General features: G+C 43.8%; 2 protein-coding genes across 8 annotated transcripts in view; one reads left to right on the forward strand and one right to left on the reverse strand.

The window, feature by feature from the left end:
- cep170aa (centrosomal protein 170Aa) overlaps positions 1–12,291 on the reverse strand; it is a 53,236-nt gene extending 40,945 nt beyond the window's left edge. For all 7 annotated transcript variants that reach the window (XM_029250947.1, XM_029250946.1, XM_029250944.1 and 4 more), the window contains exon 1: positions 12,131–12,291. The gene's annotated coding sequence lies outside the window, so the exon portion shown is untranslated. The remainder of the gene's footprint in view (positions 1–12,130) is intronic.
- Positions 12,292–12,741: 450 nt separating this feature from the next.
- sdccag8 (SHH signaling and ciliogenesis regulator sdccag8) overlaps positions 12,742–15,024 on the forward strand; it is a 48,777-nt gene continuing 46,494 nt past the window's right edge. Inside the window, exons 1-4 of the mRNA XM_029251595.1 lie at positions 12,742–12,884; positions 13,033–13,170; positions 13,777–13,859; positions 14,109–14,225. Coding sequence (XP_029107428.1) covers positions 12,824–12,884; positions 13,033–13,170; positions 13,777–13,859; positions 14,109–14,225 — 399 coding nt within the window. The 5' untranslated portion in view covers positions 12,742–12,823. The remainder of the gene's footprint in view (positions 12,885–13,032; positions 13,171–13,776; positions 13,860–14,108; positions 14,226–15,024) is intronic.

Consider the following 15,024-nt stretch of genomic DNA (forward strand, 5'->3'; position numbering starts at 1 on the left):
GTGTCCCAATATGCAAGCTCTAAAAACTGTGTGCACCAGTTTCCAAAGTGAATCAGCTAGGGCTTTCTTCAAAAGACGAAAGACATGAGGTTACAGACCGCAGGTTCTACAAGGATCAGAGGACTTCTTGCAAGGCACCGAGCAGAACCCTTGGCCCGTTTCACCAGAAAGCACTCATTCACAGCAAAGACGTAAACGGAAACGGCTCCACTTTCCTATTCAGGACCACCTCTGACTCCCCATCTCCCACCCTCACTGGCCGGCCTGACCCAATTCATTATTTTTATACCTACTCTGAACCTCAGTGGAGCTGCTGGAAATCAAAACCACTCCAGGATATGGGGTGAGCACTGACCAGCAAGCATTACCACCAATTATATTCTGACATAAAACAGCCTGACTTGGATGTTTCCACAGCTCAGGACAAACACACACACAAAAATGTAAAAAACTATGCTCTGGGAAAGGATAATACTGAGATTTAGAAGCGGATAACTGAAACAAAGGGTGTCACACAGTGACTAACTGGTTCCACATTTGTGAGTTTGCAAAATCTGAACGCACTGTACACTTGACCACAGACTGCCCTGTAACTGATATGCTCTCTCTCTCTCCCCCCCTCAAACAACACTTTTCTAGACTCTTGAAGGCCAAGATACTTTGCACCATGGTTTTGTATTTGTAAAATGTCAGTACTGCATTTTTGTCTAATAAAAAGGAGTCCTGTTACGGAGCAGCGTCTTGTCTTAAGTGTATTGTGCCTCTAACCCCGGTCCAGGATAGGTTCTGGACCATAGCCATCCTGCAGTGGACATGCAGTTACTCATAATGGATAGATGGATGGACAGATGAATAGATAAAAGGTTTAAATTAATATTCCTTTTCCAGATTAGACTCACAGACATTCAAAATAATAACGTGAACTGCGAACAACAGGCCCATGCTACCACATTAAAGCGCACGCTGGTGTGTGGGGTCAGTGACGCAATAACAATTGCACTGGAAATTGACATTCCATTTGTTCTGAGATTTAATGATTATGGCATTCCAATTATACTATGAGTTTAAACATACAAATACATTTTAACACAGGAGCAGCTGTTTTATTGCTTATTGCAAGAAGTTCCAATTTCAAATAAACTTTTGCCATTTGATTGAGTCGCATTAAAAACCCCACAACGCCCCCTCAGTAATATTTTAATCTCAATATCCAGTGATACGAGGAAATTAAAAATTTTTTTTAAAAACCCATACTTAAGAATAATCCCACTGACAGGGATTATTCTTAGGTATGGGTTTTTTTTAAAAAAAAAAAATCCCAAAACAACAAGCCAAACTCTGGCTTACCGCCTTCTCAGCTGTCTGTCAGAAACGAAAGCCAGTTACTGTCTGTCTGTATGTGTATGTGCGTGTGCGTTCGTCCGCCCGCTCTGGCTGCAGAGACATGTGACACAGCCTCCTTCTTCCTTGCTGTAAAAAGAGCAGCACACCCAGCCTCGGGAACCTCATTAGCGCCAGGGCGTCACAGCACATGGGACACAAGCACAGCGTGCAGCAACGGCAAACGTGTAGAGGGCAAAGTCGTGGCTAATCGTGCTGGAGATGCGCCGACAGTCAGGGAATGTTCACGCTAAGAGGCTTTTCCTTGGGGCACGTCGCTATGTTAGGTCAATGTCTGACCTCCCACACACACTCTGAATCGTCTGCACTCGATCCTTTTCCGCCGAACGGACCATTTGAGGAATGTTGGGGAGGTTTCACAAGCAGAATTGTAGAACGTGCATTGAGACTGCAAGCCAAGTGTCTTCTGTGCCAGGAGTCTTAAAACTGGACCTGGCACGACCTGTCACGAAAACTGACTGAACAAATAGCTAAAACAGCCAGAGATGAACCAACAGTGTGTGGAACTGCAAAAAGGCCACACTTTGAAACTTTCCGCCAGACTGCAGAGGTGAACCATCTCACTTGGGTGGGAACGGCGAGTCCATCCTGTGTGTTGTCAGAACACCTCACTGTAACCCACATTGCTCTCCAAGGCATTACCAGTCATTGATGGTGGTTTTTTCAGGACTGACTGTCCGTGTAATGTGGAGATGTCTGTTGAGAAAGCACGCGGGGGGGGGGTACAGGAAGCACGGCTCCTTGCTGCGGTTATTTCCTGTAAACGGCGGATCAGATGACCCCCCCCCCCCCCCATTTTGCAGAGGCAACCAGGAGGAAAAAGCTCCCTTTGTTTACATGTCAGACCATGTGACAGCATCTTCAGACCCAGGCAACCTCACACTGGAGGCAGTGAGGCTATGCTCCACTGGTATAAATGCAACTCTAACATGGCCAGTGTAGTGGGCATGTGGGTCAAATGTCTCGCCTCCTTTTGAGGAAACCCACAGGATGCCAAGGAAGCTGTATTGACAGGGATAAAACCTTCACACTGAGATCAACCAATGAAGACTTTCTGCTTCTCACCACAGATCCTGTTGGAGGGGTGGATGATGCAAAGGGATGGGGAAAAGCCTGGAGACTAGTCCCTTAGCTTCATAGTAATGGTTTCTCCATGTGTCAGCAGGGAGGTAAATCCTCCATGTGGATTGCTGGCCAGATGATGCAACATCCCTGAAAGTTTCACCTCGTTCACATTACTTCATCACGACCCTGGATTCCTGGCCCTGAAATCTCGACACCAACTCATTTGGGGGACGTCTGGAGTCAAACAAGGTCATGCTAGAGTAGAGCACGAGCTATCGGTAAAGGATCCAGCGGCTCTGAAAATGTTCTCTCATTTGGAGCGTTGCTCGTTTGCTCGAGTCTCTCGGGTTTTCACCAGCTCAGGCCGATCCTCTTGGCATAATACGTGCCTCAGTAAGCATGGAGCCAGTGCTAGTACAGACCATTTACTTTATCACAAAACCATGAAGCGCTGAAGATGAACAAAAAAGAGCTGATGCGACCTTTAAAGTACATCTCGCCTCAGTGTCCTTCAAGGAGGAGAAAAAAGTGAAATGAAGTGTACCAAGAACCGCACTCACATTGCGACCATAAGTTCGCAATACAAAATTTAAACACTGGATTATGAAGTGCTGCAAACAAAACATGGTAGTGGTTAAATTTCACATGTTCATATTTTATATTGTAATAAATACAGTTACAGCTGTGAGTGCTGCCTTGAATACATGTTATTTCTGTATTTTCAGAGAATCCAGCTCTAGCTGTAACAACATTTCCTTTGCAGCTGCAGTGAGCAGGTACTACTTTTCTAATGTCCTTCAAGGAGGAGAAAATGACTGTCACTTGGTTCTCATACTGGTGGGAATGTTCAACGGTGCTTGAAGGAACTGCACTGTTTACATCACAAGGAACAAGTCACATTTCTGAAAAACCACAGCTCACCAGCACTAGCAGGTAAATCCCTTCCTTTTTCTCGTACAGCTAACGAAAGGATCTACTGCAATTACATTCTATGCCATCAAGCCAGCAAGATAACTTTCCCCATCATCAGGCCATTGGACTAATGTTATAGGTCGCTCCCCAGAGAGGCTTATATGGTGGCGATGCCAGGCCGTGTGGCGCCCTGCTATCGGAGACATCTTCCATTTCTACACAGTCTGACTGTTTTATTTTAACGGGCCCATTCCTGGAGTTCAGTGGTAGTACAAATACTCAGCTCAAGCACGTCCTGCGTATCAAAACTGAGGAGCTGATGCGGTGTGAAGGCATGACATGGACTGGCAGGGTATCTGGAGGGACACGGGCACCCAGGCTGGCCTAGTTTCAAGATTTTCCTTTGTCAGCCACAATGTCTGCTGTTTGGCCTCATTCCCCTCTTGTAAACAGATACTGCGTCTCCTTCCCTCACTAACAAAAACAAGATCTAAGGCTTTTCTTCATTGAAAAAAATTAAACTGCTCTATTAGCATCATATATACAGTGTTTAAAACAAAACACAAAATCAATGACTGGATCAGATATCTACACCCAGCACCACCGAGGCTCTCAGTATGAGACCCAATAAGCAATCCTGGTTATTTTTTTCACCGTCTGAGAGGGTCTCAAATAACAGGCTGACAGCAGAGAGAACAATAGCTGACAGACTCAAGGATGTACACCTATAGTGGGCCCAGTGAGGCACTGTGTGTGCGTGTGTGGTGGAGGGACTGGATCGGCTGGAGAAAACAGCACTGAAGACGTGCTCCACAGAAGCAGGGTGCCGAAGCCATCGCTCCATGTCTCCATAATAACGGCGATGCAGCTGCTCTGTTCAAATCCAACATAAGATCCAACACTGTAGGACATAAATCTATCAATAAAAGGTTTTTTTTTTTTTTTTTTTTACAGCTACTGTGACAAAGCCATATGCCACAGCTTACGAGACATCACGAGCACGGTGCAACAGGGTTGAAAGAGAATTTGTAAAGTGCAGAATTGATTACTTAGCCATTGTGAGAAAGTACTGTTCTAAACTAGTAAATAACACTGAATACCACGGATTACAGATGATTTTGACAATGTTGTCTGTAGATATTCAGAGCAAAATTCTGCAGTATCTTCTTAATATCACTAAACAGCAGCCACACAACTTCTGAAGAGTGACACACGGATTTCACACAACGCCTCCCATCTGCTGTGGTAAAACAACTGCGTTACTGGATACACAAGAACACACACAGGAACACGACTGTCAACTTTGAATATCTACTCCAGAGGCATGATGTTTAAAGACAACAAAGCACAAAAATGTTTATGCAAGAACAAGCCAGGATATATGAACATGTCAAAAAAAATTAAATACTAACAACTAAATATGTTTTTTTTTTTTTTTTAAAAAAAAAAAAAAAAAGAGCTTACCAAAGAGAGTGAAATATAAAAAAATTATATATAATTTAAATATATAAAATTCATTCATTATTATTATTATCAGTGTTTGTCCAGTGCAGTGCTGCAGCGGCCCAGAGCCCATCCCAGAAACACAGGGCACGAGGCAGGGTGAGACAGGGTATACCCTACACGATGCTGGAGAAACCTGGAGCACCAGGAGGAAATCCATGTGAACCGGGGGAGAACATGCAAACACCTCATAGAGAGAGCTGGGTTCAAACCCACTGAAGCCACAACCCATGAACTGTGAGGCACCAGCACGCCCTGCTGTTCCAATGTGACACCCCAAAGGATAACAATTTTCAAGAAAGGGATATAATCAAAAGAATACTGGAACAAAAACTCACTAGAAGAACAATCCTTCAGTTCAAAATCCTTGCATTCTTCACAGTTGGAAAGAAAAATGAAGCAGCATCCCAGAAATACAGAACATCTGCCAAACCAAACCACAAGCATCTTGCCGCATTCTGATATGCTGGGGTTCAAGGATTTCCCCCCTTAAGATACATACTCAAAACGTATGAAAATGGAGATGTACATTTTGTTATTATTTGTTTAAACAAGAGCCTTGAACTGTGATTAGAGTCAAGAAGATATTAAGGGCCAGGTCTCATTAATGTTCTGCTAATGAAAAATAAAAACATTTCATTACAAACTGTATATCTAAAAGGGACAGTAGTAATCTCATCTGGTGCAGTTACCAGTCACAAATTCATTTCTTGGTGATAAAAATCAATAATAATGACACGCTGGGCTAGCACGCTACACTGACTTCCAAAGGGACGCTTTAATCGCGGATAAAAACAGTGAGGTGACACCATCTTGTCTCCACTCCTGAGACAGGCATTTCCTCATGTGGGATTTCTTCCAATGAACAAGATGCACAGACTCTCTGAAAACCAAACCAATACATCTGGACACATGCCTACGGTTGTACTTTTTAACAGAGAGCAAAATCTGAGAAGGTGTATGACCGCCCGCGGGAAGGCAACGCTATTACGGCAATGACAGGACGCAAAACAAATGCTGCAGCTGTGGTCTGAAAGCTTCGTTCACGTCTCACGGTGCTAACAGTGCTAAGCAAGGTCTTCACTGAGGTCAAACACTGCATTGCACCAAGACAAAGAAGACCTATGATCACAAGGTAGGTGGAACGTTCTGGAAAACTGTCAGGGAAATGAAACAGCAAAATAGCAGGGGTGGCAGCGGAAGCCATATGGTCGGAATAGCACGTCGAGAGCACATGTTGCTGGTGAGAGAGACAAAACGGCTTGCAGCTGGCACAAAGTCAGCTTCTTACTGCTGCATCGGCAAAGCCGTCACTGCAGGGCAGCTACAGCATACCACTGGCTGACCTCATATGCTAATTACTAGCCTAAGTATGCTAATTATTTGTCAATGTAGGGGCAAGAGATCTGTTGCCCTATTAAAATGCCTTATCAAGTCATGCGCAGCATCAATATAACCATTTGAGCAACACAGGGTTCTGAGGGCCTTTTTTTTATATTCTTTGCTTCCCCCACTCATCTGTGTGGGAAACAATGTTGGACATACGTAATGACCTTTAAACCAAAAGGTCACTCTCTGGCACTTTAAAGGACGGAAGAAAACATGCTGTAGATGTAGCTGCAATATGGAAAAGCAGAAGAGATGAAATGGGTTAAGACACAGCTTTTCGAGCTGACCAGCATTTTGTAAACGGTATAACAAGCACTTAGCATTTCACACACAAAAAAAAAAAAAAAAAAACCCAAGTTGCTAGGCAATGAGCGATCACGCTGAAATTCTGCATTTTTAGGCAAAATTTCACTGTTGGTCATGGCAGGACAATGAGAGGGAACCCACAAGGAGTTCTACTGGCTACCTCTGATCAGGATCTGTATTTTCATGCAATTCCCACTACAGAAACTAAATTTTGGTATTCCACGTTGACCTCGCATTTGCAGAAGTGAAACCACAGCTAGTCTCACCTAAACCCATTCCCGGAAGCACTGTTTTTAATGGAGGCTGCAAGAGGGGTTAGCTCTTACCTGGTGTGTATAGGAACAAGTCTGACACCTCACATGCAGTCAACAGAGTTAGGGATTATAAGCAATTGTGTTCTTAGAATCACCATGGAGTGTGTGCTGTCACTGCACCGGAACGTTGCCATAGGCTACCAGAGAACCGTGCCTTAACCGCCAAAAAGAGAGGCCACAACCGCCTGCAGACTCAACCAAAAATGCTTCTCCACTCACACTGGCCAGCAGAGTAGGCATGCCACATGGGAACGGAAGGCTGCTGATGGTGGGAAGAGAGAGGCGGGTCACGGTTACTCAGATGACACGATGTCCCTGAGGGAACACCTACCGCTGAGCTGTTTGCCCCACGGCAATTTTCTTGACCCAAAAAGCAGCTACGTTCCTCCCATAAGCCCTCTCGCTGCCCGACTGTTCCAAATAGTCTAGAGCTGAGATTGATATCAATTATTTGCATCCAAAGACCTTCTCAGAAGCTGACTTGTCACTCCGCAGCATTGGGCCACAAGATACGGTAACGCCTTGGCTTACAGGCAGCCGACTTATCTAGAGACAGGCTGCTCCAACTTAAATCGATGCAGAACATATCCTTCCGCTGCACTGCTGCCAAGTTCTCAAGAAGTCTACATCCTTCAACCACTAAAATCTGCCAATTACCCGCATTCAAAAATAATGACTTTTAGTTTCTGCCACATGCCTGAGAAAACGTAACATTATCTGCAAGACTGGGGAGGGGGACTGTATTCTGATCGTTCAAATTGTAAAGTTAAAACTGAAGGCAGTGAATGTTTCACATCATATAAATGTTGTTATACCCACCTCCAGAGGTAAACACTCAAACAGAAATACACCTAAAGGTTTCAACAGATCACAGGAGGGAGAACGGTGTACCAAGGAATGCTTTGACCATCTCTTGTTCACAGTGTAGCCTGTGCATGTATTGAGGCTAACGGTATACATGCTCTCCCCAAAAACTGAAACCCTTAAAACAAATGCATACAGAAGCGATTTTCTCAAAACCAGAGCTCCACAGTGCCCATATCACGACTCTCATTCCAATACCAGGGCCGGATTCCATAATCGCACCCGCACTCCGAACAACATGGCATGCCATCACATCCTTCCATGACAGAGATATCTTTGTTATGGCTAAGTGAAACGTGGCTGATGGAGGTCATTCTACAGGAACAGAGGCTATTGGTACAAAGATGCAGTAACTGCTGCCATGCAGAACCTAACAAGCTGTTGTTACAGGATCACTTACAGTAATTACAAGACATCATGCTGTATGAACTGCTGACCACAGGACCCATATTTGGTCAAATATATGTATGTCTGACAGAGTACCAACGCAGTGATTCTGCTGAATCCACAAAGTTAAAAGTTTAATATGCTCCATGCTGCCCCAGCTCCTTTCTGTGGCCTTCACTGATGTTCTGCTCTGCATTACGAGCCTCACTAAAGAGATTTTAGTAAGACAAGAACTGGACAAATGTTTAATGTTCACATTTAAGATACCGTAAATACAGGATGGGTATGGGAATTTTACGTTGATAACACAGCATGACAGCTTTCTCGTTTCAGTACTGAATTAAAAATTCTAAGTATTGGAAACTGGAACACTGAAAAGAATTTTTACGGAAGAGTGTGAATATGAGTTTAATCGTCCAGATTGAAAACAGAGGAAAACACAGCAGGCTCACAATGTGATAGACTAATGACACACCCCAAAACAGATGAGGGAATCAAATCATAACACACTGGATCTCACTTGCTCAACGTGGCAGCCTCTAGGGAAAGAAAGAAAAAAATATAAATAAATTAAACTTGATGCACCCTCTGGTGTCCTTCCAGGACAGATTTTTTATGAAGGCCCTGTAATCTAAAATATGGAAATGGTAGGGGAAAAAAGGCAATTTTTGTAGAGTGGAATAAACTACAGGGCACGCATTACACGTTCTCACAGTAGAAACATTTCCAGAGGATAACTATTTGCTGTTCTGATTTAAAATGATAATCTAACTGGATTTTTGTGAGCTACACTAAAACTGTGGAATAAATGTGTGACTGATCTTCACCCGCTTTAAAAGAGAAGTACTCGTGTCTCCATGTCAGGCTTTGACACTGCATGTATTAATTACTGGATAGAGAACCCATAAACAGAAAATGCACCTATTTAAATAATTCCAAGACACTTCTCTCCTTTATTTTGCAGCACTGTAATAAATAGTCGTGGAACCAGTCACACGGACACCACGTGGAGTTGCATTCGGTACCAAGCGGCCTCTCGGAAACTGTCTCTTGGTCCCGACACTCCCGCGATCGTCCTGCTACACACAGCCAGCACGAGTGAGGCAGTCCGGCAGATGTGTGCTGAGCGGAAGGGAAGGGGCTGGCCCTCATTAACAATGGCATGGGCCCAGCACTCCAGTTCCCCCGGAGGAGGAAGAGCGGGACGAGGCCGTCCCAGAGAAAAACCACTCCTTTTATGCGCTCCACCAGACAGCAGACCCCTGGGAACAAATAGCCGTTTAAGCTGCTGAGGAACAAGAAAATTCTTGACTCTTTTTGCTCTCTATACTTTGCTGGATCAAATCACAAAAACTCTTTAGTTATATATTCTGCTGCCAAAAAAATTTATAAAGGATACAACTACTCTTCATTCTACGAAGAAGTAGTCATAGAATGAAAACTAACCCATATTTCGCAGTTGTCCTAAAATAACCTGTAAACCTTGGATCTGGTTAAAAAAATGGTGTTATTCATTTCCAGTTAGTTTTATTGATATGAGATGCTATACAAGAAAGGACCAGATGAACAATAAACACATGGAAGCCTCACTTAAAAAACTCCCTTTGGACAGATTAAGAAATGTGCATTGCATTATATACATTTATATTCATGCATTTGGCAGACACTTGTCTACAATGTTGTACAACCCAGAGTAAATTCAAGCGCTTTAGATAAACAACTTAAAAAGGAAAACACAAACTTCAATTAATTAATTACATTTTTAAAATCAAACAGTACTGAATTCCTTTTTCAAATCTTGGAACATAATGTCAAAAAGAACCTATTAGAATTTATATTTAAATATAAACCTATTAGAATTAGGTTTATATTTCTTCATCTGGCAGGTTCTCAAAACAGACAAAAGATACTGATCAAGAGCTCTAGGCACAGCACAAAGTAGAAAAATATGGGTTTAATTAAGAGTTAAATGCACATTATCGCATCAATGTCGTTTTACTAAAAAGTCCAGTCTTGCATTTCAGGGAAAGACGGGATTTCCTATCTCAGTCCCCAAAAGAAACACGACACCTGAAAAAAGATATTCTAAAGGGAGAGAAGATGAGAAAATGAGTTGTTCCAAATTTGAAACGTGTTTTTCTTATTATTCATTCAGCTGAACCCTATTTCCAAGGTGACTGACAAGGGTAGGTTTGTATACTGACTGTTTTCCGAATTATACAACAAGGAGACTTTTATTAGATGCATCTAGGGTAAGTATTTCATCAAGGCTCCTACAACAAGAACGGGGATTAAAGAAGGTGATGACTCTAGACACTACGCCACCCACCGGCCCCACCAACAGTTAAATTTTCTATTTTTATAACATAATGGGGCAGCCGGTAGCATATTGGTTACATTTACATTCATTCATTTAGCAGATGCTTTTGTCCAAAGCGACGTACATCAGCAGAAAGAGTTAGATGCAGACGCGTGATTCTAAAGCACAGTTAATTCCTGAATAAATGCGAATGTAAATGTACCATATGAACCAAAGTACATCATACGAGTAGCTGCATAAAGGTTTAACCCATTACTCAGTTATAATCACAAAGTCATTGAACATAAACATTTACATATTAAGATGCACTTAAGAGATCAGGGGAGAATTTGAGTCTGGAAGAGGGGAGTTTTTAAGACCCTTTGTAAATGCAGAGAGAGATTCAGCAGTTCTGAGTAGGAGGAGGTCGTCGTTCCGCCACATCGGAGCCAGAACTGAAAACCTTTGCACTTTTGATTTTCGACCTTTCCTGCACGCGAACTCCAAACACGGGAGGTGGTTAGAACCGCTGCCTTTGGACCCAAAGGTTGCAGGTTTCAGTCTCAGCTGCAGTACCCTCGAGTAAGGTACTTACACTAAATTGCTGCAGTAAAATTAGCCAGTTGTATGGGTAAATAACTAAGTAGGTGAAAACTGTAAGTCACTGTGGGGGAAATTGTCAGCTGAACAAAATGTTTTAATAAAAGTTTACCGTTTGGTATCCAAAAGGCTTCAGTTCCAACAAAAAAAGAAAAAAAAAAAACCTGCAGTTCCATTTTGGGAGTATGAGGAGATCATTCCTGAGGGGGGGAAGAAGGGCCTGAAGGTCGGAGGGGTAAGTGGGTGGCGGGAAAAGGAAGAGGAAACAATTCCTGAAGGCCAGATGATGTGGCGGCAATTGGACACTTCACTGCAATTTTACCTCAGGACAGCTGCCTGAACAATGAACACACATGGCTGCACGTCACACACACACAAAGACCACATTTGATTTGACAACCTGCTCCATCGCGTTTGGTTCTTTTCAACGTACCCCATCCTTCCCACTCTGCTGCTGCAGCAAAAAAAAAAAAAAATCATCTTTTCGGGTAAGAAAATGTCCATTTTTCACCGCTCTTTGCTCGTCACAACGAAATTAATCTCTGTACAACAACCAGAGAGCTGGCGACAATCAGACTGCTGCAGCTGTGGCGACACAGGCATGATATTAAATAAGCCGTTTTTTGGTGCATTTCAATTTGGAGTCGCTTTTTTTTTTTTTTTTTTTAATTTTTGAGCACATTTTTAACCGCTGCCGTGTCTGTCACTCTGGGAATAATGGAGACCCGCTAACCTAGGTGGATGCGGCGGGGTAGGTGTAGAGTCACACCATTGTTTGTTTACCACAACATACAAAACCACCGCGGCAGCGAGCGGTCGTTGTTAAAAAAATTGTTAGGAAAAAATATCAGCGATAAAATCGCTAACAAAATAGGAGTAAAGACACTAGTCTAGACTGACTAAGGAGCGGCGCGGCGCGAGGAGCTCGTCAGGACAGCCCGCCAACGGCGCGAGGCGCGAGGCGCTCGTCTGACTAGCGCAAACGGTCCGCATCGCTCCTACCCATTTTTTACCACGTTCATCCTCGGCGCACAGCCATTTCACCTCAGCGAATAACATGATGATTCGTTCTCACTGCCGTCTCCCTTACCCCCTCCCGAGCTGTTCTTCGCTGTGTAGATTGTCAGAAATGGTGTTATTTGTATCCTCCGCGGCCGCGCGGCGACACAAGGCTCCCAGTGCCCAGCCCAATCCCTGCGCCCGAGCCTCCTATTCGTCTCGGTTGCTCGGCAATATCGCTTGTGCTCGCGCACAGCGGCGCTCGAGAGCAAGCGTCCAAGGTTCCAACGCGACTCGGTGGGCGTGTCCATGACCGGTGACTGACGTGCCCGCTGACGAATTCAAAAGGGTGAGCGGGAGACGTTTCAAAACGTTCTCTCGCATTAGCCAATCGGCGATGTCGCTGCGGAGGAAAAGGCAGGAGCGTCTTTTTTCATTGTCATTCCAAGAGGATGGATCAACGGCTGCTCCTTGCTCGACGGTCGGGGGGGGTTCAGGTCTCAGCGTCATTGGCGCGTCCAGGCTACGTCGCCTTGGCAACTACATCCGCAGGATCTTGTAGTTTTTTTGCCTCTTTACTGTCAGAAATGTCGGACGGAAATTATCCAGAAAAACTACAATACCCATGCGCCCTCGGGAGTTTAGGGAAGCGTGCGCTTTAAAACGATTGGTCCCGGTTAAAGACTGGGGGGGACTACAAGTTATCCACCAAACACAGTACATACTGACTTTCTCCTTTACACTAGGCTTTAAACGTTTGACTACAGAGTTAAAGTCGGTTGCAATGGAGTCGAAACTGGGCTCAGATGAGGAAGAGTTTGGGAACCATCAGAAGGAACTGAGAGGTGTCTAAAAAACTTCTTAGTGTCGTGAAGCTGTTCAACAACAGCCAGGCTCTGTGCTGCCTTCTTATTTTAACTGCCTTTTTCCTCACAGTTTTGCAGAGTTAGTATATTAGTGTCCTCAACGGCGTCTTTCTCGCTCTGATCACAGAAAAGGCAAATAGGAGCATCCGCTGGCTGACCGGCGTCCTCGCGGAAAGCGCGGAGCTCGTGAGAGACTCGAACCTGGAGCTGGATTCGGACAGCACGGCAGAGGACTCGTGGAGCCAGCAGAAGAACAGCGACCCGGGTACGAAGCGCTAATTGAAACTCTATTTTATTAGAGTAATAAATTGGAGCTGTGTGAAAGACAAGAAGGACTTACCTGAAGGTTGCTGGTTCGAGTCCCGGTGACTCCTGCCCACATTTAGCACCGTTGATCCAGGGTACCTACTTTGAATTACTCCAATACCCTATCATGAATGAGTCACGTAAGTGGCTTTTGGCTTGTAAGCAAATAATAAATGTAACTGACTGAGCTCATTGCCCAGATGTTATATTCAGAGAGGTTTTATTACAAAACACAGTACTGCATATAAAGCAGCATTAATTTGTCTTTAGCTGACACCTCAAGTACTTACTGCATTATATAATCAATTTTTCCATGATTTACTGTTTACATATGGGTAAGTACCTTTGTTAAAAGGTACTACAGTAGGAGAGGGATTCGATCTGAGATCCTTCAGACGCCATGTGCTGCCTCAGTATGTCTCTCAGCTGTTTATACAACTCGCTTGTGTTTGGTTGATACTGGGAGAGTGAGTCGATTATGCTTTTTAGTTCAAACTCATTTATGTTTTGAGTCCTCGACCCGCCGGCGCCAGTAGTGAGTTCTTCTCTTCTGTTTGCATTGCAGTCAATCAGCTGAGGGCACTGCTGCAGGAGCAACAGAAGGAGAGCGGCTCTCCCACCTCACCCAAGTGGAAGTCCTTCCCACAGGTTGGCATGATTGCAGAACGCACTACGGGCAATATGTCGGTTCAGTCGCGTACCTCTATGGTGACAAACAAGGGGGGTATTTGGACAAGGTTGCAGCCAAAAGCAGGAGACGAAGATACCTCACTGCAGTGTTATCATCTCTGAATCACTGGTATATGACTGAGGTTGTCAGTTTGGCCATGTGGGAGTGTCTCCAGGCCTGTTGTTCTTCAGTCTTCCACAGCATCCTCTTTCTCTCCTGCCAATCAGCAGAGGAGCTCAGATGTGGCAGAGAACCAGTTGCCTTCCCTTCAGGATCTTGTCCCAATCATCCACAACCAGTCCGAGTACATCCAGCACCTGGAGGCTGAGGTCAAGTTCTGCAAGGTCCGTCTGCGGGTCTGTTGTGTCTGTCATGAAGGATCGGTCAAAGAATTGATGTCTGTCAAATGTTGTTTGCCATAAACTTAACCGACACTGTTGCACTCCTACTTTACAGTGCATTGACTCTGCGTGTTAGACATCGGAGCCATGGATTTGCGACCATATCGACATTGTACAGTTTATTCTTTTATTTTCGCCATCTGCCTAACTAAAAAAAAAAAAATAGATCTACTGTGGAGTGAACATGACATACATTTCCACACCCAGCCCTCAGTTGGCAGGGAAATACACTTCAATAGAACAGGAGTGCAGCACCACCTTAATTCAACTCATTCCACATTTTCTGCTGTTTCAGGGTGATTGTGATTAGTAATAATATTAGCAATGGTGCACGTGTTTATGGGATGAATTGGTCAACACTGGTAAGTAGTTTGTGGAAAGGAAGTAAATGTATTTTCGTCAGTTCAAATTAGTTTCATCATTGACTTAGCTAGATTGTCAGATGTTAGTCTTCCAGTGTATTTTTGTTCTTTGTAGCTATATCCAGGACTTTCACAGAGCCTAATCTGTTTTTAAAAAAAAAAAAAAAAAGGGGGGGGGGGGTTCCTGTATTATTAAGCTTTTATTTGTTGTGTAGAAGATAAAGCCAAATATGTTTACGGAGGGATTCTTCCAAAAACTGGGATTGAACTGGAGGTTGTGGAGATTGTGTATTTTTTTCATTATGTTCAGTGATTTTGTTATATTTAATTGTACTGTTTCAAGTTAGTTTAAAAAAATTAGTTTTTTATGTAGTATAGTT

The sequence above is a fragment of the Scleropages formosus genome, chromosome 4, assembly GCF_900964775.1.
Source record: "Scleropages formosus chromosome 4, fSclFor1.1, whole genome shotgun sequence".
NCBI classification, from domain to species: Eukaryota; Metazoa; Chordata; class Actinopteri; order Osteoglossiformes; family Osteoglossidae; genus Scleropages; species Scleropages formosus.